The following is a 23,088-nucleotide window of genomic DNA, read 5'->3' on the forward strand; positions in this document are numbered from 1 at the left end:
TGCGGCATTTTTAAGCAAGCGTTGACGTCACGGGCCTCTTCTTATGAACTTTGGGGCGCTTTATCTCTTTAAATTTTCATTAGTTTGAAAAAGTGAAAAATACGTGTAGAGTATTTTTTGACAAGTTAACTGACGGACTAATTAAAACTCTTGCTTTTTGACCCAGGCAACATCCCCATTGGATTTTTGTGCTTGCCTCGCGTGCTCTCATAAATTAATTAACTTACTTTTTTAGCATCTTCCTAAAGGCAACCCTTTAGGGTTGCAGTCAAAATGCTACAAAGTGGAAACGTCACACTTTTAAAAGATCCAAACATTGAAAGTAAATACGCCACAAACGTTTTTAAGAATGCGTCAATGTCGTGAGAAATTTATGAGGTGTGACAGGCAGGGTGTCGATTCTATGGCAAATTGAGAATAACCCAGTTAAAAGTGAACCAACTGTTCGTACTTCCAGTACCTATGGTCTAATGGGGAGATAAACTACAAGTAAGCCATTGTTTTGNAAATAAAATAAAATAAATTCCGTAAAAGTAGGTGCTCGCGGACACGGGACACCATCGTGTCGGGCACACCACCCCACGGAACTGTGGCTGCAGTGTTTTGTTTCTTTTCGAAAAGTATTTGCTACTTACTGTTTAGAAGACTTTCTGGACGGGAAAGTTTATAACGGAAAGTTTATATGTAGTTGTAAGTTTAAATATAACCATTTATCGAAGATAACTAAATACAACGTACTTAAGTATTTGCTGTAATTTCATTTGAGCCTGTAAAACATTAATATAAAATGCTATTAGAGTGCCCACAGAATATTAAATCACGTACAAATATCTATTCTAAAATGTTTTATTTTGTGATCGCTGAAGCTGTGAGCGTCTTAAGTGGAAAATATGTTTAAGCTCTTTAACAATGATGTGTCCTTTACATTAAGTGCAGAAAGACAATGAATATTAAATAACTTTGATTTGAATGAATTTTTGTTGTTATCCTATCAGCTAGCCAATAAGTTGAAAGAACAGCGTCAGCGTTGGAGCATTATTATTATTATTACAAATCCGTTACCCGGCTCTGCATTCTCAAGTACATCTCACCTAATAAGGTAAATAGCACGTTCAAAACAAACAGGCAACGGTCAATGGTATGAGAACAAAGCCACCATTATCACGGGTTATCACGAGCTACGCCATAATTCCGTCCAATAATCCTTACGATGAAGTGTTGAATAAGCGGCTGGCGTGTTATGGCATATTCCTGAACGTCGTTTCCTCAATAATTTGTCTCTGACTAGGCCCAGGGAGCGTACTGCTGGAACTCGAAGCTAACTCGAGGTTATGCGGTTGTTTTGGTTACTTCTCTTTAATTGAGAAGAACAGTTAAATTTAGAAAGAGAAGACGAATAATTTTATTTGATTTTTTGAACAGAGTGTTTTCAATAATTAAGGTTACTCGTAAATTAATTTTAGCGACGATAACGGCTTCTATTATCTACGGCTCTACGGTTTTGATCTTCAGCGTTAAAAATACATTGTTAACTTCAAATAAAACAAAAGTCACACTCGCAAATATTTTTTTTTAATTAACAGCGCTCCTTTGGCGGGAATGCGAACAAACGTCAGGGGAAGTGATCAATGACTCCCGCAAGGTCGGCCGTTAACAATACTCGTACGAGTGTTTGCTTCGTACGTGCACTGGAAAATTTTGCAGACTGCAATGTGCAGTAACATTATGTATGATAAGGTGAATAAGTTTATTTCGGCGTTTCTTCTTAGCACTTGCCATAATGTTTGTCTCGAAGCGCTGGTAGAGCCCAAAAGATAAGGTGACATGTAAAGTAACCCTTAAGGGCTACCTTTTTTACTGTATTTTGACGTTCATAAGTGCAACTAGTGGTCAAAATTGAATAAAATATTTTTAATTCTGATTTATGATGCGTGAACGATGTAGAGAGATTACTCGAAATGCGTGTGGACAGTGTGACGTTCGGTTACCGTTCAAGATTGCAGGCGCTTCGCTATTTCGTCAAGTAACTGGAAAATAACGAGTCTTAAAATGTGAAGAAACGAATATAAGAAAAAAATTAAACATTGTTTTGGCTTCAAGCTAGCAGTAAAGCAAAAACACACTGTGGCACGATTGTTAACAGCTATAATTACAACTTGACATCTAATCATTCAATTACTCCATTTAAAAATAATGCCACAAGTCATTAACTTTTATCGAGTTATCTCAGAAACCAGTTATAAATCTGTTGTACAAATTAAGCTAAACTGAAGTGCACCAAACTTATCCTGACTGGAACTTAACTCAATTAATTTCAGTTGCAGCGAAAAAACAAGAATCGCAACGAAAACACGTACGAAGTTCAGTATCCAAGTTATAATAGCCAAGTGTAAGACTTGTATGTGTGTTTGGCGTTTATAGAGACGAGTATCCCGAAGTTAGACTGTGCTATGTGGATTGTTTAAGTTGGGAATACTGAGATACTGTATACCTTCGATATTAAGTTACAGTCGCGGTAGTTTACACTTGTGAACAAAGGGATGTAGGTCTTTATGGTTAATTTGAAATAGGATTTATATCGTAACTGTGTACTTAGGTCTTGGTTTGTACCGCGTGGGTTTTGAGTTGATAAAAGAATAAGAAACAACGTAAAACGTGAGCTGACAGAAATCAAGATGATTGTATTATCGATACTAACTATGAATATACAAGTAAATGTTCCTATAAAAAAATAATTTTATGTTCAGTAACCAAAAAATTCTAATTATGGTGGCGGTGTCATTCAATTATTGAATTTTTGTCCAGTTAAATCGCATTAATTATTTTAAACCACATCGAACTTGACTACACAGAGACAATAAAGTACGAGATTTTTGCGAGTACAGAAACAATGGTACAACCAAGGGGTGTAAAGGGCCGGAGAGGCGCCTACCCTTCGCCACTGGGTCAAGGGTCACTGAATCTGGAGCCAGGGAAATGACTCCCTAAATATATATAGGATAACGATAATAGCCCTCCGCCGTCATTATGAGGACATTGGGCCACTTGTCACGGCAATATTGCTCGTTGGCATTTTATTGTGGCACTGTCATCTTGTTAATCGGTTTACTATTTTACTAAACGAAATTAAAAAACTTTTTTTAATTTTAATTTTCTTTCCTTTAGTAGCATATCATAAACAACTTGTCTTACAAAGCTTATGACAATATGCCAAGAAGTGTACACTTCTAATTTCCTTGGCTTGCTTCCTTGTATGAATATACATAACCTAATGCATTCATTGAATTGCATTATCTTTTTCTTAACTTTTACACTAGACAATTCATCGAGAACTACCTACCCAGTGACGTTTTTACGATAGAGCATAATTTCATGCGCATTGTGAGCTTACATTGCATTTTATGAAATTGTAAATTGGTGCCATTTTGAAAACAAAACTGAAATAGGAGTCCAATGTCCGAAAAAATAAATTATGTCAAGAGATTTAGTACCATAAACATAATTACGAACTCACTGAAAACATTTAAAGGAAATAAAGCGATTCCCGCAAAATTCAAGACTTTAGCTAGTCAAGGATATAAATCAGGAAACGCTGGCGGCGATAAAATTAAGCTCCGTTTTCCATCAAGCTAAACATTTTGTCTCTTACGTAGTCGTAATAAATGCTATTTTGGAACAAAAGTTTTATCTGTCGACTGTACTTTGTATCAAATATTTACGAATTCCGGCGATGGGCCGAAAGTTATGAAGCGAAATACTCGTATAACCGAGCGATATCTGGGTCATTAGTTAAGGGATCGGTTCAACGATTGTGAGTGTCCAAGTTTATAACTTATAACTTGATAGCAGAATAGAACGATATTTTTATGAAAGTTGGGAATCGACTTAGGTAATATTAGGAAATATGTAAGACTAGCGACCGCCCGCAACTTCGTGCGCGTGGACGTTACCCCTTTAGGGGTGGAGTTTCGAAAAATCCTTTCTTAGCGGATGTCTACACCCCATACCATAAGGAACCTACCTGCCAAATTTCAAGATAGTCGGTGTTATAGTTTCTGAGACTTTGTGATTAATTACCTAATCATTATATACAAAACGCTTTGTTTGAAAAAATACTTATGCAACAACAGACAATGAAAACAATTTTGACGAAAAGCGAATGAGATTCGAGTATGCGTAACATTTTCATAAAAGTAAATACAATTCGCGATAACAGTTTTTTCCATGGAAACTTTCATGAAAAACACTGCGTTGCGCTTTTAAAATAATACGTTATTTACAAGAATATGTCAATTCAGATTTTTCTTTCGACTATAAACTTTGAAGCTTTATAGGGTCACTATTTTTAAGGGGATGAAAAGCATGGAGGTTATACCTAATCATTGTTAAAAACTTTTATGACTTTTGATAGGTATTAATAAATTAATAAGGGATCACGACAAATACTTTTTTGGAGTAAAAAACGTGTAGGTACTTACTTTTTTAAGTAGTAGCGTTTTCTTTCGTTTTTCTTCTCGATTCTAAACGGCGAACTAATGAAAACGGTTTTCTTTCTAATAATGGTATAATAAATCGTGTTGGTTTAGGTACACAATAGTGATGGCAAAAAGTGTTAAGTGAAAATAAATCAGCAAACACTAGCCGATAAAGTAAAACCGCGGTTTGCGTTCCGTTTCAAATATTTACGCGGCACCAAAAGCTGTTCCGACGGGGTGAGAATTGTGAAGCGCATTAAATTGAACGGACGAATGATACTGCGGTTATACGGTATCGTTTTTTAACGAGCCATTGAGACCTTTTTCCGGGGTACTTTTAACTGACTTTGTAACGATACACAAATCCCAACTAATATATATATTTATATATAATATATATAATATATAATATAATATTATAAATGCGAAAGTAACTCTGTCTGTCTGTCTGTCTGTCTGTCTGTTAGTCTGTCTGTTACGCTTTCCCGCTTAAACCTCGCAACCGATTTTGATGAAATTTGGCATAGAGATAGTTTGAGTCCCGGGAAAGAACATAGGATAGTTTTTATCCCGGTTTTTGAAACAGGGACGCGCGCGATAAAGTTTTTCTGTGACAGACAAAATTCCACGCGGGCGAAGCCGCGGGCGGAAAGCTAGTTCATATAATATTACAGATTTATTTTTATATGGTTCTACGTATAAAATTGTTTTTATTTTTTGCTAGCCGGCATAGTTTTTGATTTATGTGTTATTTTGACGTGTTAAAACATTGTTAAGTTTTATCAATTTAGCGCGATGGATTACTTAGACAGTTTTGGGTTGGTTCTGCTTTTGGCAGATATTGGGCTTGTTTCAAGTAAAAACATAATCGCAAAGAAATAACATAATCGCTTTTATTGTTTGTTAACTTAATCGACAAATGGTGTAGATAGACAATTAGGATGCGGAATTAGAAGAGTACGAGTGTAACATGTGTTTGTTAAACTTCCGATTAGTTACTGACTCGGAAGTTATGTCCCACTTAGTTCGAACAACTTACCTTTGCATAATACAGTATTAAGCAGTAATTGCGTTGTATTCCGGAACGCGTATTAAGGCACTTTTGATAAAAAATATAAGGCAGATATTCATAAATTAATGTAATCTTAAAATGAATAATGCACCATTAATCTTGAGGTAGAGTTCGCTTGAAATTTCGTTAGTTAGTGTCTGCTGAAAGAGTAGTTCCTACGTTTTAAGTTCCTTTACACTCAGCGATCCATTGAAATACTGTAGCATTAAGTTACATTTTAGAGTGACTTTAAAGACTAGAATGAATCTATATTTACAAGTATGGCAGAAGTACCGGTTTTGGCCATTCTTCACACCGTTTTTGGCTACTTTAAATTTTAATTAAGTATGTTAAGTTATAAAAAATTACGAAATTATTTATTTTCATAGTGTTTAATCTCCAGTTTTAACTTTTTGCGAAATAATGATAATTTTAAAGCATTTTTGATTGTAAATCAACCTTTAGGCCGAGTTGCACTACCTAACTTTAACAGTAACAATGACGATAACCGGTGCGTTTTGTATGGAGTTTGACAGATTTTTGACATTTGTCATTTGTAGAGTTGCCATATAGGGGAACTTTACCCTAATTATGCTACTTTAAGCACTTCTTCGTCTTATATTGCATCAGTTAGAGTCAAATCCATGCAAATCAAAGTCAATTCTTGTGTTTTGCGGATTGAATCAACAAGCATAGGCGATAAAGTAAAGCCGCGGTGTGCATGTGAGCATGCTCCCATCAAATATTTATGCCCTCGTTGAAAGCTGTTTCGATGGGGTGAAATTGTGGGGTGAGCACAGATTACTTGTTTTATAGAGGCCTCATCATAACGAAAAAACTAGGGAAAAACAAATGCTCTTAAGCCATATCAATAATGCCATACCACCCGAACCACTACCAAGCTTTATACCTTTTAAAAGGTATCTAGGCGTTACGAGGTTATGTTTAGTTAAATGTGCTTGGTATATGCCAACTGTTAAATAAAATAAAACGAAATGAAAAACGGATTGCGAATAAAAAAGCTGATGGTTTTAATTTAAAGCCGTAGTTATTAAAGCTCGTAAGCTTTTTTATGTAATGATTAATTTAAAATCAAAATGTTATTTCTGAAGATGTTAAATTACGAACATTGTCAAAGTCTAACTTTGTTTACATAATCAATCATATAGTCATATTGAATTATTTGGCACTGTTAAACGCCGTCTAATAAAATAAGTTGTCTGCAGAAGCGAGCCACCAAATTGATGGATAATATTTAGCCAAAAATACTCTGCGGGTATGACGTGTTAACTAATGAAACGATATCATGGGTATCAGATTATGCCGATGTTGTTTTACTATTCGATTGGGAGGAGGAAATTTGGAACACGAGCGTTATCAGTCTGGCTTTGTACGACAAAATTTTAATAAAGTGCTGCTACCACACATACTGATTGAGTAAAAATTCTATTATAACAAAATTGAATCTACTTGAGTTTTCGTGAATTTTTTTCATGAAATTAATAAGTAATTGACTTTGGAGTCTATATCTATGTATAGTTGTGCTTATAGCTAAATTTGACTTAGAGTCATATAATTTTACACCATAAATCCAAACTAAGAGCCAACAAATCTGATTTAAAACTCATCAAACCTTGAATACCAAAAGGTTAATTAACCATTCCATTGCAGGTTTAATCAAGTACATATTGTAAAAGATGACACACATAACTATGGTAACCTTACGGGCGAAGATATGAAGTGGCTATAACATACCACTAATTGGTAGTTTGATAGATTTATTAAATCTTCGGCTGATTCACACGACTTTCTCCCGACACTGATTTACGATGAGACCCGCCCGAGGCTTTATGGGAAGGCGTTATCAAAATCACAATCGTCTTCACGTATTACATTTCCCTTTCACAAAAGGTAAATAAACTGAAACGTTCAGTTACAGCAAAATCCTCATGACACGATCGTATCGGCATTTACCCCCGTTTTGGGGAAATAGTTATTGTGGGGCAACTACGCCGTTCCACCGGCCCGAATCGCGTAGAATTTATTCGGAAACCGGCTCATGTAATGGACTAAGAGCCAGTGAACACTAGACCTACGTTATTTTATAAGTAGAAATACAGTTTAAAAGCTAGGCATACGTTTTACCATAAAAGCTGTTGTTTGGGAAATAATTATTTGTTTAAATGTTTCCTCATCAGCCAGATAGTTTTGTCCGTTCCAACCCCTTGTCAGACAAGAATTTTAGGATAGCTGTTAAAACCACTATGACCCAAGCATGATGGTCCAACGACACCTATGTTGGAAGCATGCGCAGACAAACTTTCAGCTTTTATAAAATAACGTAGGTTTGGCGTACACTGGCTCTTGTTCTATAATTATTACAAGCCCGAAAAGCCCAGCGGCATCCATAACGCAATCAAGCTCTCTGTTCCATTCCGTTAACTATGATTTGTTTACGATACTTTTGTTTATTGCTTGTGGAAGGAAAACAGCCAATTAGTTATGTTCGTGTTTCTTTATTTAATAGCTGTTTATACTTTAATTATTTTCGCTGCTGAAATGTTTACGCACCCATATTTTAGTCTAATTCCTAGTTCCCTTTTGTTATTCGCCGAACCATTTGCGTGCCGTACCTTTATTTTTACCGGTAGGTACTGACTGAATAACAGAAAAACAAACTTGGGTAAGCGGAATACATATTTGTTTTTGGGTCTAACAACATCTAAACTACTTTTTTCCCAGAATTAAGCCTACTCAAATGTTATGAACTCGTTTATTTTAAACAAAAGTGCCGGTGCCGTTTCATGTTACTCGCCGGCGAATTAGGTTTGGTTAACTTTTTGTTTGTTCATAGATCTAATTACTTGATAGCCAGCGCTAAGTAATATACGAGTGTACTAATTCACAGTGCGCAGTCGGCATTTAACTTTCAACCGTTTTATTAGACGAATAGTAATTGCTTTAGGGGTGGTCCATTCGACCATTCGGGACCTTATGCCCGTTTTCACCATCAATCCCTAATTTTTAAGTGACCCCTATGGTAACAAGTAACAGGAATTTTGTTTACATAGGGGTCACTTAAAAATTAGGGATTGATGGTGAAAACGGGCATTAGACAATTAAAATTTGTTTTCTTCATAATTAAGAACATTTGTTTATTCCGTTATGTTTACAAAGTGAAAACCTACCAGATTTAGTTATTTACTACAATTAATTTTAATTGGAAACTTTTGGAACATTTTTCTTCTGGCGCTCTACATTAAACTTCGCACGGAAAGTACACTGTTATGAACTATTGTACCTTGTATTTCTCGTATTTAAAATCTAACATTGACGAATTTAGATTAAATAAAAATAAACATTTACGATTCAGTAAATTTTTAAAACTACAACCTAAAAGACCCAACCCGACCAATTCCGCTCAGATTTGCGAGTGGGCTTTGGAAGGTTAAATATAAATTCAGTTCGCGCGTATATTGCCTTCATAATAAGGCTCGCCGGACATTTTTATTCAGCACTCGTCGCTTCATTATTTTAGACAAAGGCTCTATGAATGTATAGTAAGGGCCGTTAGAGGTTAATTACTCGACGGGGTTTGGCGGGACTTTGAAGGGTTTTCGCAGACGGTCACCTGATTTGGGTTTCTTTATAAGCTAGAAGAATTTGTGTGAACAGTTTGTTTTATCTACAGACCGCTAATGGAATAATTTTAAATATTATACAAGTAAGGACATTTATTTACAATTTATTAAAATAAACAGATAATTTTACAACAAACGCAAATATAGGTAACTAAATAAAGAAAAATAAATTATGCATAGAAACAATCGTTAGTTTGCAACAAACAATATATCTACAAAGAGAAATGCGTAATCGTGTCAATAATCAGAACACGTTTTGTGCTTACTACTTAATTAGCTGTTTAAATTAAGACGGCAATGAATAGAAACACATGAATTAAGTGTTAGAAATCCAGTTAAGTTACCTTTAAATTCTGACCGAATAATAGAGATTAAGTCGAATCTAAATTCTCTCAAGTGTAATACATAGAAATAGGTGATTCGGTTTTACATTAATATATTAATGTAAATAATTATATCCTTAAGTAAATAATTCCTTTCCACACTGCGCCATCCAGCCCGAAGCCAAGTAAAGCTTGTGCTATGACGAATCACCGCCGCAAATATTCGGAACGAGCGCTAAATATCTCGGATCCTTATCTTCGCAGGTATTCGAATAGCACCCAGCTGGTTATCACGGAGCCACGAAAATGTTAAGTATTTAGCGCAGAATACCTTTAGGGTCTGTTTTGATAAACAACAGATTACAACTACGTCACTAACTAGGTCTTTATTTTGTAAAAACGTGGGGTTTAATAGTTTTTTATTAGGAGGTTCTTGCAGTCGTCTTATTTAAAAAATCAACTTATACAGGTTGTGGTTTTGTAAAACAACGCGCAACTCAGGGGTGGTAGTAATACACGACACTGATGCCAAAAAACATAAAAAATACCTTAAATTTTCATGAAGTATCACACGTATTGAACAAGGTTTTTTTTACTAATAAAGTTATATTTATTTACGTTTTCTTGTAAATACTTTCATGTGTACTATTATCACCCCTGAGTCGGGCGTTGCTTTTCAAAACTACACCCTGTATATTATTGGATGTCGTTTTATAGTCTTCATCCTGATAGTTAAATCCTTAGGTAAGGAATAAGTCTGTCGCTAGTAATATTATTTATGTTATGTAATTCATTGAGTTTAGTGCAAAATTATAATACGATCGAATTAAAGGAACCTCTAATTGCGCGTATAAATTACGTTAATAAGTTTTGTAAATAAATCGTCGGAAGTAGTTTTTACTCAACGTGTTCACGCGGATAAGTACGAATAACTAGATTTATTATACACTACACTGAATATTACAGAAAATAAAAGCAAGTAGAAATAAGTACGTTTATTTGGTGCTGTTATTTGGCTTTACTGTTCTTTGGCTGCTTTCAAAATGAAGTAATTTTAATGCCAATCTGGCCGACGGAAACAAACACCAACATAAAATTAAGTAAAACTGCACAACAAGTTTATTGCGGCGTAAACATTTAACCGAATGAATAAAGACTTTCTTTTACTATAATTAACTCGAGCGAGTTTTCAAAAGATTTTATTGCTAATTCAAAGTTTGTACGAAACCAAAGAAAATCCGCTCCACTTACAGAAAAGTCAGGGTTGCTAGCATCAGGATGTTAATAGATTTTTTCAGAAAAGACTAACCCTTTTTGCAAGTTTAAAAAGGTTTCGGAGTAACGAAAGATTTCCTTTTCGTGCGGCGTGGGGTTAGGGTTGCGAGACACTTTTATTAAATTTTAGCTCGTATTATGAAACAACTTTTAGTATTAATGAATGTATTTGTAGATCTAGGCGGAGTAAACTATACTATTTTTCAATTGAAATAAAATTAAAAATTCCTATCAAACAATCAGTGTGGTAAGGTGGCCATAATATTAACATTCGTCAAATCCTATATCTACATATTTAAAAGGGCAGTGTTTATTAATGACATTGAAGCCTGATTGACCCGTTTAGAAGGATTGTATTCTTATCTAAAAGGTCTTTAGCTAAGCTGTCTCAAGTATTGGTACCACGTAAAAAATTAAAAAAAAAATGGCGTGCCACTTTTGGGACAACCAGTTTTTATAGTCTCATTTATGTTGTGAGGTGGCAGCCCTACCAAGTCCCAGTTTTAACATTCGGAAGCGCAAACAAGTCTCGGAACTAGTTCCCGCTGCGGGACCACGGGCCGTGTTTATTGCAAATAGGAGCTCAGCTGAGAGGCCTCACCACCTCTTGGGTATGGGAACAATGGATCTTTGTTTATGAGGTTGACTGGTAGAATGTTATCTTGTTCTTAGGCTAGCTAAATCGCGTATTTAAAATATTAAATTCTAACTTCTGTCTTCTTCAGCAGGCTATTTTTTTTAATCCACAACGAGGAAGTTCTTGGCCTGTATCTCACCTGATGGTAAGTGAAGATTTAAATAGAATTGGACCCGTAAATCTAGAAACTAGCTGACCCGGCTAACTTCGTACCATGTATGTTCATCAGAAATAATTTTGGATTCTAATGGTGAAAGAATTTTTCAAATCGGTCCAGTAGTTTCGGAGCCTATTCAATACCTATAAATAAACAAATCTTTATAATAGTGAAGATAACTTCTTATAAACATTATTTACTCAATCAACAGACATTTTACTACTACTCTAACCACAGAATATTCTATCAAAACAAGCAATAACCCATTTACTCACGAATATATTATAACAAAATTCATTGAAGGTTAAACAAATAGTGGCGAGATACTCAAATCAACAAATACACTGCCAGAAACTTTCCTAAATAAACTTTGAAAATTTCCTTATGTGCCCACACAAGGAAAATTTCAAAATTACGGCTGCTTTCTCGGTTATTATTTTATTTTCTTGATGGATATTACTGTATCCTCATCTCTCAAAGAGATAAACAAAATCTAAAACACCGTCGGCCTTTGAACTTTGCGATTTGTCTGCTTTTACTTCAACGTTTTCCGTGAAATACGGATGTAGATTTATGTGACTGATATCTTTTTATTTTAGTATTTTATTATACGACTTTAACGCCGGCTGTGGTAGTGGGTTCGAAAACTTGCTAAATGTGAGTGTGATGAGCATGAGAATTGCACGGGGAAATAGCCATTTTGTATCCAAATAATATTTATTAATTAGTCTGGATAATTAGTTCGAGTCTAGGTAAATGCTTATCATAATAGAATTTATTTAAATTTTATTAAAAAGCCTTTTGAATCGCTCTAAGTATCATGATAAGTATTGATGAAAACCGTATTAAAATCCGTTGCGTAGTTTAAAAGATATAAACGCACAGATAGAGAGACTTTGTTTTATTATGGTTTTGTTTACATTAGTTTAACTTCTCAGATTGTTACATTTACGTCTTACAAATTGAGCTCAATTTAAATCTAGTGTCGCTCATAATTTGAATCCCAACAACGCTATTGTGTCTCCAGCGTTTAGATTCAAAAGAACCAGCTTGTAACACGAAGTTATCTTTAACAAAGAGCACAAAAACTTTGAAACGAGATATTTTCGTTCCACTTTGTTCAGTTCTTTCGTAATAAAGTTGTTAGACTTGTTAGCTCTGTGCTCGAACTTTGCTTGATTGGATTCGCGAGCGTCACACTAATCCGAGGTTAAGCCAACAAAACAAATTAATGGAGTTAAGATTTTAAATGTTAAAAGACAAGTTTAATATTTTAAGTTGGAGTGACTTATTCAAAGAGGCTGCAAAGAATTAATTACTTAGCCGACTGTCGGCGTTTCGACGCTAGGGCTGTGTCTGCTGCTAAATTGGGAACTGCCGGTGCTTATTTTTCACTTTGCTCGAAAAGTAAGTAGTAAGTTGATAAGGGAGTAATTTAAACATTAAGTCTTTCAAATGAACAGTTTTATCATTGAGTTAGTAACGCAGCGTGGGACGTCCACCCACAAGATGGACCGACGACATCATAAAGGTAGCAGGAAGGCGCTGGACGCAGGCCGCTACCAACCGGGTAACATGGAAAGCATTGGGGGAGGCCTATGTTCAGCAGTGGACGTCCTATGGCTGAGATGATGATGAGGGTTTTTAAAAATTTGTAATATTTTAAGCAACGTATTGACAGTTCTCTTCGATTTTATGCATCTGTTGCCCATTGAGGGCAGTAGTGATTGTTTACTCAGGTCAGGCTTAATTCCCTTTTGTAAAATTATTGAATTGTTACTGGATTGTTGTAGGGTCAGAGATCATCAATTTTAAGTTTAGCGGACTCTATAATATTGCTCTTGACTTGACTGTACAATATTTCCACCAAGTAATTTTTAATCAATGAGGGTGTTCGCGATTGAATAATCACATATCTGTCAATGTCATGTCAAAATCCACCAATCATGCAGCATTTGGACCTCCCGTCTACGTATTGCCATCTGGCGGATTATTCAATCGCGAACACCCTCATTACATAATATTACATTGTCACTACTAAATCTTGTTTAATCACAAATGAAAATTCCAATTCCACAACATGAACATTATGATTTACAAACTACTTAATCCCAAGTAGTGTCCGACCGAATGTTCGGTTTCGGTTTCGTTTTCGGTTGAGTTTCGGTAAAAACACGAGTTTCGGTTTAGTTTCGTTTTCGGCGGCAAACTTGCCGAAACTACGACCGAAACCGAATGTGCATTCGGGAGTTTCCGTGCCGTTATCGGTCATGTTCGGCGCGTTGAATGAGTAAATGAATCCGATCAGAGGCAATGTCGTGATTCGCTCGCTTGTTTGTTTGCTGTTAGTTTTGTTTTGTTGTGGTGGCGAGTTTTGGAGTGATTTATTTTGAATTAGATGAGTTTTATCTCGTTTTATGTCGTTATAACATAAGAGCGGGTAGTAAACATTAAAAAAAAATCAAGTTTAATCTAACCTATATTTTTTTTTCTGGTTCGCAAATGCTATACGTAAACAAACATTAGTTAGGTAGTTAGTAATGACTATAGTGCATTTCATGGTGATAATATTATGGATTCAGAGTTTCAAAGTTCATTTTAGTATTAATCACCAAGGTATCCAAGAGGCAAGTACAGTAGATACTAACTTACGTACTACCAATTTTGTTTTGAGAAATTATTAAGGTCAGATCATGGGACGGGTTATGTAGATGTCCTGAATATTGCGAGTAATTAAAAAAAATCTAGACTATAAATCCTTTTTTTTCTTTTTTAGAGTAAAAAGGCGCTTTATAAGTTCAATTTTAATGCAATTTAAAGAGAAAACAATAAAGACTGACTGATTATAATAACGTTTTCTTTATTTTTCCCTCAAAATTATGAGCCTTGTAAGGAAGTTTCGGTTTCGGTTTCGGCCGAAATAGACACTGTTGCCGAAATTCGTTTTCGGTTTCGGTTTCGGTCGTAAAACTAGTTTCGGTCGGACACTAATCCCAAGTTCATTCTTTGTCTTACTCCAATAGAACTCTCTGAGGAATCCCTAAAGTTGGCAGATATGATTAAATAATCCATGACGTCATGACCTACTACACTATCTGTCGCCGAAGTTAAGGAGGTATGTACCAAGTTTATCGTCTCTAAGATAGGTATAACATTCTTGGTTAAGTTATTAGTTCAAAATTGTTATTTGGATAACAATAGATTTAGAATCAGTGAGGCGAAATATAGTCGTTGCCCGAATTCGTGTTCAGTAAAATACATTTCATAATATTGAATTGATAATTAAATTTTTGAACATTTTTATATTACTTACCACCAGTTCTTAACTAAGAACATTTTGTAATAATAATAATAATAAATACACTTTATTGCACACCAAAGATAAGAACAGAAAGAAAAGGAACACACAAGGTACAACTAGGCGGTCTTATCGCTATGAAGCGATCTCTTCCAGATCACTCTAAGTATTTATTGATGAAAACCGCATTATAAATTTGTACTGTGCGATTTCGACAAGATGTGTTTTTTGTTTTCATAAAATTGAACAATATGAATGTTTTCTAAATTTATAGGTACCTACTAAAATAAAGGTTAATAAATACCTGAGTTAAAAATATATAGGATTAAAATAAATGATTTTTTAAACACAAAAACCCAAAAAATGAAGGTCAAGTTTGTCCCGGGGGAAAGTTAAACTGTCATTGGACCCGCGACAAAATTAATCAGAAGACCATAGGATAGTTCGAAGTTAATGTTCGATTTCCCTCCGGTCCACTTGGGAAAATATTTCCATTCGGCATTTCCTTCAATCTGTTCACTTAATACCACACTGAAAGGCATTGATTTACCTGGTTCATGATGAGCAGAGGGCGAGGGCGCGGAGAAGGCACTGGAGCACCCGGCGGCGCGGCGAGCCAAGCCTCCCAGCTCTGGGACTGTGGACAAGAGGAATAAGGTCATATCATATAAGATTTGAAACTTTCGCGTTCCATTTCAATTAAAATAGTAAGACACGGGTTTTAACGCGACGTTTATTAATGAGTTACATTACAGACTCTGACTCAGACTCCGCCGTCTCCAGTCTGCTTGTGACCACGGCTGCAGCATCGCAGCCGAAACGACAAGCCGTGAGTACATAATGTAACTCATTAATAAACGTCGCGTTAAGACCCGTGTCTTACTATTTTAAGGTCATATCATGTTACTATTAGAAATGAGGAGATCAGCAAACGAACTCAATTATCCGACATAGACGGATCAGCAAGCTGGAGTTGCAATGGGCAGGACACATAGTACGCAGAACTGACGGCCGATGGGGCAGCAAGGTTCTGGAGGCCATGTAAAGCGCAGCGCAGGACGTCCACCTACGAGGTGGACCGACGACCTCAAAAAGGTAGCACAGGAAGCCGCAGGATGCAGGCCGCTACCAACCGATCATTATGAAAGTCATTGGGGAAGCCTATGTTCAGCAGTGGACGTCCTATGGCTGACATAATGATGGTGATGATTAAATAGCTTATAGAGCCTAAAGTGAGTAATTTCCTGCAGTATAATGGAGCTCATATTTTCATTATTTTTGTAACTTGTTAACGTCCGTGTAAAGCTTGGTCCGTGAGAACGTAGAATCCCGTCCAATGACCCCAATCTACCCATCCCTCGCTCTCGCACACTCACTGCGGGCGCCCGTCGCATAGTCGCGACAGCAACATAATTACGCGCGAGCGATAGGGATGGGTAGCTTGGGGTCATTGGACGGGATTCTACGTACCCACGGACCAGGCTTTAGATTTTTGAAAAAAAAAATTGCCCTTCCGTATTATACTCGTAAATAATATGTTCTTATCTTATATTATGTTATAACCTAGTGAAGTTTCATCAAAATCCGTCCAGTTAGAGTAACCAACATCTAAGCTTTGATCTTCACAAACTTACATACTTCTCGTATCTATGTATTTTAGTTGATTTGATTCTTAGAAGAGTTTAAAACTTTTACATCAGACTCTGTCTCCTATGTGTACCCGTTGCAAGGACTTTAGCAAACGGGGAAAAAGTAATTTTGTTCACTACCTACTCCAATCTCTCGTTGCAGGGTTAAGAGTAAACTGAAAATAGGGTAAACTTATTCGCAACTACAAGTCGTTTGGAAATGAAACCTCTTACTAACAACTCGGAAGCTAAGTACTCGTATATCATCATCATCATATAAAGAGGAAAGATTTGTATTTATGTATGTTTTTGACGAATAAACTCAAAAACTACTGGACCGATTTCAAATATTTTTTCAGCATTAGAATGCTACGTTATTCCAGAGTAACATTGTGCTATAATAAGACCGAAATTTACGCATGAAAAGCCACGGGCAAAAGGTCGTAATTTGTGTCGTCCTCGTCAACAATTGAAGATCTACAAGTATTAAAAAAAACTGTAAGTCTCTTTGCAGATACACAGCGATGTAATTTTGCATTATTTGACCTCTAAAAGGAGTCTTTGACCCGAGTTTATTAGAGCAATGTGATTCGACTGCCAGAGGCAGATGAATAATATTTGAATCAATAACCCGCTGCGGTTACACCAACATATTTACTGATTTCACAAATCTGTAGACATGATTGTCATCATCAATTGTGGTTACAGTCAATATGCGATTGGATTTAAATAACGGTGTTTTACTATACCAATAATGACTGGTAGCGGATCGTTGGAACAACACTAGTCGACTAGTGCATGAATATTCCGTGAATAAATATGTTGGAATTTACGATTTGGCTAGTTTTTTTTTTTTTAACCACAACGAAGAAGCTCTTGGCCTGTATCTCACCTGATGGCAAGTGACGATCAGGCCGAAGGTGGAAGCGAGCTGCACCCGGAATCCTCAACCACGGAGGAACTGGCTATCTTACCTCTAAATGCCGGAACACAACAATGCTGTATAGTTTTTTTATTAATCTATAGTGCGAACAAAATCTTTGAATAGTCGTACATGTACAGACGACGATAGGTACGTAATAGTAACACTATGGTATTTTATGGGGTTATACAGGCTGTAGTTTTCATAATAACCCTGTAATGTGCTGCATTATTCAACAAAAATGCGCAGTCAGATGTGCTGTCGCTATTATTAGTTGGAAAGTTATTGTGTACCTGCCCATAAAATATTTAACTTTTCTCCTTTTATAGGTTTATTGCCAGGATAAGATCATTCGCTACTTCATTACTTTAACTTTTATTTAACTTATCAATCTATTTAATCTAAAGGCACATAATAGACGAGTCATTAAAACAAGAAATGCTACTTATCTTGAATTATTCGTTAAGAAAGCTTTGAAAGAAACAAAACTGTCTGAATAATATAAAAGCAAGAACTTAAAAAGATTTTAAAGAAGTTTAATTCTTCAATCTTGAGATACAAAATAAAATACTTATTGGAAATGTTTACGATGATATTTATAAGTAAAATAGAAATGTTTTTATCGTAAGAAAATAACAAATGAGTTGTAGCTCAGCCATAATCGGTTTCTGCGAAATAGGATCCCGTTAAGCTATGAAAATTAAATGCTTCTCCAATTGGAATTACTGAGATGAGAATTAAATAAATTCAACTTTGCCTCAATTTCAGCAAACTCTTCTTTATTTTGACTAAATTATGAAATCGGCTTATGAATTTAATTTTTCTTTGTTTATTTCAAGTTGAGTTCGCTTGAGACAAGATGGCTGTCAATAACTAAAATATTTTACCTAAGTATCTTGTATAAGTAAATGCTTAATTTTTTTGTTGTTACTCGTATTAATTTCAATAAATTGTAACATGTACTCGTATGTATATTGTTGAGCTTCGGAGAATCAAATACTTAAATAGAAATACTGTCCATACTGTACATTATTTTTTTGCAGATGCAGAAAAATGAATATTTTCTTGACAAATATGAGCAAATAAATTTCCGCTAGCAATCGACTAGTCGGTTTCAAGATAAGATCTTTTAATTTATACATTAATTTAAACATCTTTCCCGTAAAGCCGTTAAAATATCCGAAAGAATTAATTGTAGACCTAAATCTTGATAGCCCATCTCAGGGCTGAATTTCTTTGCTAGCGTAAAGATGTTATCATTTAACTTTTATGTTTCTTCACGATCATAAAATCTAGGCATTAACTTAAAAGAAAACCAGCGTTGTAATGTGAATCAGACATAACTTAAAGCCAAAGCACACGATGCGTTGCGGCGTCGCACCGCAAACACTGCAAACGTTCGTGGCGGGCACCACTCGTGTGCCCGCCACAGATATTTCTATGTAAGGCCCGGTTGGCGGTGAAGCTGGAAGGCTATTTCCACCAAAGTGGAGCGAAGAAGAGCGGAACGGTGACGGGGACAAGAGGAGATATGTGAGCTGTGCGTTGCTGTCAGCTGTCAATCTATTGCTATCTATGAAACACCACACCGCTTCGCACATCTCTGCACCGACGCCGCTGTCAAATTCTATAGAAAAACAAGTGCGCCTTACACTTCTCCGCTCGATCCATTTCCACCGAAGCAGATCGGAGTGAACATGAGCAAATAATGGAATCTGATTGGTTATTAAAAAAAATTATTTGCTTCGCTTAGTGGAACCGGGACGAAGACGACGCAGCGATACCACTCTGGCGTCGCATCGCCGCCGCAACACATCGTGTGCTTTGGCTCTAATAGCTTTGGTAGTTGAATAATAATGTCTGTATTTAATAGGACCGCACACGCTCGGCTCGGTAATTCATAAATTCAATTAAGCCTCGCACAGTGGGCTCGAATAAAATTAAATTGAATATCAAACAGCCAGTATTGCTGATTTGGAATCTGGACGGCTGCTTAGATAAGTGGTGGCTATTTAATATCTACGGGATACGAGCGTAGTGCGAAGACAACGGCCAGAATATTATGAAAGAAAATTCTTTTAAAATTATTAACTTTAAAATCCGACGCTTAACTTAACACACACAGTTTAAAAGCTTTCTAATGGTTGTTATAAGTTTTGGTCTGCTTTTTTATTTTATTTTAGACGTCGTACTAGTTAAGGAGAGCGAGATATAAAATGTAAAAAGTCCAATGTAATATGGCGCAGTGTGAAATGTCCAAGGATATTTATTTATTTATATTACAAATATTGTAGTCACGAGCATAAAGAACACATTTAGATTTTTGTAAAATCTTATGAAGCAAAAAAAAAAAAAAAACAAACCAGCTTTGTGAAATTGGCTGTTCTTCCTCGTTTATGTCGTTTTAGTTGGATTCCAACGAACGAACGGCGAACCACGAATTACAATGAGGGCCGATTCTGGAGACGGAGCGGATGGTAACTTCACCCGCAATTTTCAGTTAAACAACACAACCTCTACGAATACTACCTATTATTTACGTGTACATTTGGTTTAAGTAGAGCTAACGAGCATTAATTTTATGGAAGTTTGAATGAATTTAGAGCTTCTGCTATTTTATTATTTCTGTAAATAAATAGGCGACTAAGGTAATCTTTAATTAATGTATTATTATTTACTTACCTGAAAACTTTTTGTTCTTGAAGAAAATAAGAGCAAACCTGCAATGCATTAGGTATAGATAATTTGGTACAACCTTCCGGGAAAAAAGTGATTTTAAGTATATGTATGTATATCAAATTAAGGCAGTAGTAGAAATAATAGTGATGCACGCCTCGCGTTTAACGTAACATGGACTCTTAGGCTGAGTTACACCACCTAACTAACGTAACTATAAAGATAACAGGTGTTTTTTGTATGGAATTTGACAGATTTTTGACGTTTGTCAAAGTTAAAGTAAGATGATGCACCTCAGCCTTAGATTAACAAGTACTTAAGTAAAATCGGGTCTTGTGTAAGTAGTATAGTGCCTAACATTAAATTTAGATTTACTAGTAGATGCAAGAACGTATATTTGTAAACATAGAGCAGCAATTGGCGTGTGGATTTGACATTATTAACTTAAACATTTACTTAATGAAATCGGTAACTAGGACAAAATACTTAGTGCAAACATTGGCAGGACTCCAATTTATCATTCCGTTATACCCGTAGTTAACTAAACCATTGATTTGTGTATGATTCGAAACTAATTGATTGTTAAATTAAATAAACGCTCTATCAGATCGCTAGTACAACATCATAAATTATTCCAAAAATGTTAGATTGAGCGTTATTATTTAACCGTTATTAGGGTTCCGTAGCCAAAATGGCAAAAACGGAACCCTTATAGTTTCGTCATGTCCGTCTGTCCGTCTGTCCGTCTGTCCGTCTGTCCGTCTGTCCGTCTGTCCGTCTGTCCGTCTGTCCGTCTGTCACAGCCGATTTACTCGGAAACTATAAGTACTACAGTGATGAAATTTGATGGGAATATGTGTTGTATGAACCGCTACAAAATTATGACACTAAATAGTAAAAAAAAGAATTGGGGGTGGGGCCCCCCATACATGTAACTGAGGGATGAAAATTTTTTTTCGATGTACATACCCGTGTGGGGTATCAATGGAAAGGTCTTTTAAAATGATATAAAGTTTTCTAAAAAACATTTTTCTTAAAGTGAACGGTTTTTGAGATATCAGCTCTCAAAGTCGTAAAAAGTATGTCCCCCCCCCTCTATTTTTATAACTACGGGGTATAAAATTCTAAAAAAAATAGAGGTGATGCATGCTAATTAACTCTTTCAACGATTTTTGGTTTGATCAAAGTATCTCTTATAGTTTTTGAGATAGGTTGATTAAATTGACATAATAAGTTTATTATATTTGCTGCTACGGAACCCTTTGTGCGCGAGCCCGACTCGCACTTGGCCGGTTTTTAATAATTTACAATTTATGTACCTACGTTTCCACAACAATACAATACATTAATAATACGTTCAAATAAGTTTTTCAAATATTGTTCTATTGCTTTCTGTATCTTTAATTAAACATAATAAATATTCTTCTTTTTAACGAAGATAAGGTTTAGCTCATTTCTTACATACTTTTATCATCAAAGAAGTTAGTCGTAATTAGTATAGGTAGTAGGTAGCATTTGACTGAACTGATAAAGGTAGCAGGAAGGCGCTGGATGCAGGCCGTTACCATCCGAGAGACGTCTGATGTGAAATGATGATGATTTTTTGACTGGAAACCCAATTTAAGATAGCAAAGCAAACAATTACTAAATTGTAAAAACTTACTGTTTTTGTAAGCTGTTATGGAATAAAACTGAGAAATATTAAGTTAGAGAAACATTTCTGGGCGCAGTGAACCTTGAGAAATAAAAATGTTGAAACTAAATTGCGCGATGGTAAACTGCCGCCTGCTCCGATACAAAACCGTGTAGTAGTTAAAAGTAAGCTACATCGGGCTGTTACAATTCTCAAAAGTTTCCCGGCTGCAGGGCTGTGAGGCGAGCTGAAATATTTTAGCTTTTTCATTTCAAAAACAGCTAATTTTAAAAATTAGAATCAATGAGATAATGATAAGAAATAATAAAATGATCTTGAGCGTTAAAGGTCGCCATACTCATCGATTAATTAAACGCTTAATTCTTCTTTCTCTTGAAATCTTGTGATTTTAGACTTACCGGTTCCATAGCGCTGCTAACATGCGAAAATGCACTGCCTGAAAGTCACACAACCTATTCCGACGTGCTATGGAACCGGCTGAGAAGGGGTATCTTTGTTCAACAATTACGTCGAAACTAATAGACGTAGACTAATAAATTTACATTCGTTTTGTAGAATAGCTCAAATACTAATAATAAAATGCAAAAAAAACATAGGTACTTTAACGACCTGGTTTTTCTTGTGTTGGAAAATAACTGGAAAAAAAGTGAAAAAAATTATGTATTTTTCTAATTAAATCCATTCTTATTCCCATAAAATGTATGAAACTTGTGTCTGTTTTCTACTTCTACTAAAAGATAATTTTACTGACTATTGCATGATATAAAATATTTGCTTATTAATGCTAAGCTACCCACGCTTTCACTTGTTTTTGAAGGAAGATGTGAAAACTAAAAATTAAAAACTTAAATCCTTGTAATTTTGCGATAAATATGTCAAGCCCCAAATTTGAAGTATTTTATCGATAAAATTGTCCCTAGATTTCTCCCTTAAAGTTTGATCACTACATGCCCGGACACACTGTAGGTTTAATGATACATTTACATTGAGTGTTGTTTCTGAATTTAAATAATCTTTGCTTTGAACTTGCGCAATACAATAAATGTATGTTCTTTCATACTGTTATTTTAAATTTCCGCCGTGTGAGAAATAAGGAATAAGTTTACATTATCACTTCCTAGAATTTTAGCGACAAAATGTAACATAAAGAACATATTGTGACAGGAAATACCTACAACAAGACACTAAGCAGAATTTTCCCTTTACAAGGAATTGAGTATTAGACCCTATTTCTTATTAAAGGGTGCTGAGAGAATTTTCCAAGAATTATTGTTACACGAAATTCAAATTGTTCCGAATAGTTATTATATTATCAAAACATCTCAGTTCTGAGTATTTAGAAGAATTTAGT

General features: G+C 35.5%; 1 protein-coding gene across 2 annotated transcripts in view; it reads right to left on the reverse strand.

Moving 5' to 3' along the window:
- Positions 1-23,088, reverse strand: part of LOC114363087 (Histone gene-specific Epigenetic Repressor in late S phase) — a 251,710-nt gene that overhangs the window by 143,623 nt on the left and 84,999 nt on the right. For both annotated transcript variants that reach the window (XM_028318709.1, XM_028318708.1), the window contains exon 4: positions 15,408-15,494. In XM_028318709.1, the coding sequence (XP_028174510.1) occupies positions 15,408-15,494 (87 nt within the window). The remainder of the gene's footprint in view (positions 1-15,407; positions 15,495-23,088) is intronic.

The sequence above is a fragment of the Ostrinia furnacalis genome, unplaced genomic scaffold, assembly GCF_004193835.3.
Source record: "Ostrinia furnacalis isolate ACB-3 unplaced genomic scaffold, ASM419383v2 OfSCF7012, whole genome shotgun sequence".
Taxonomy (NCBI): Eukaryota; Metazoa; Arthropoda; class Insecta; order Lepidoptera; family Crambidae; genus Ostrinia; species Ostrinia furnacalis.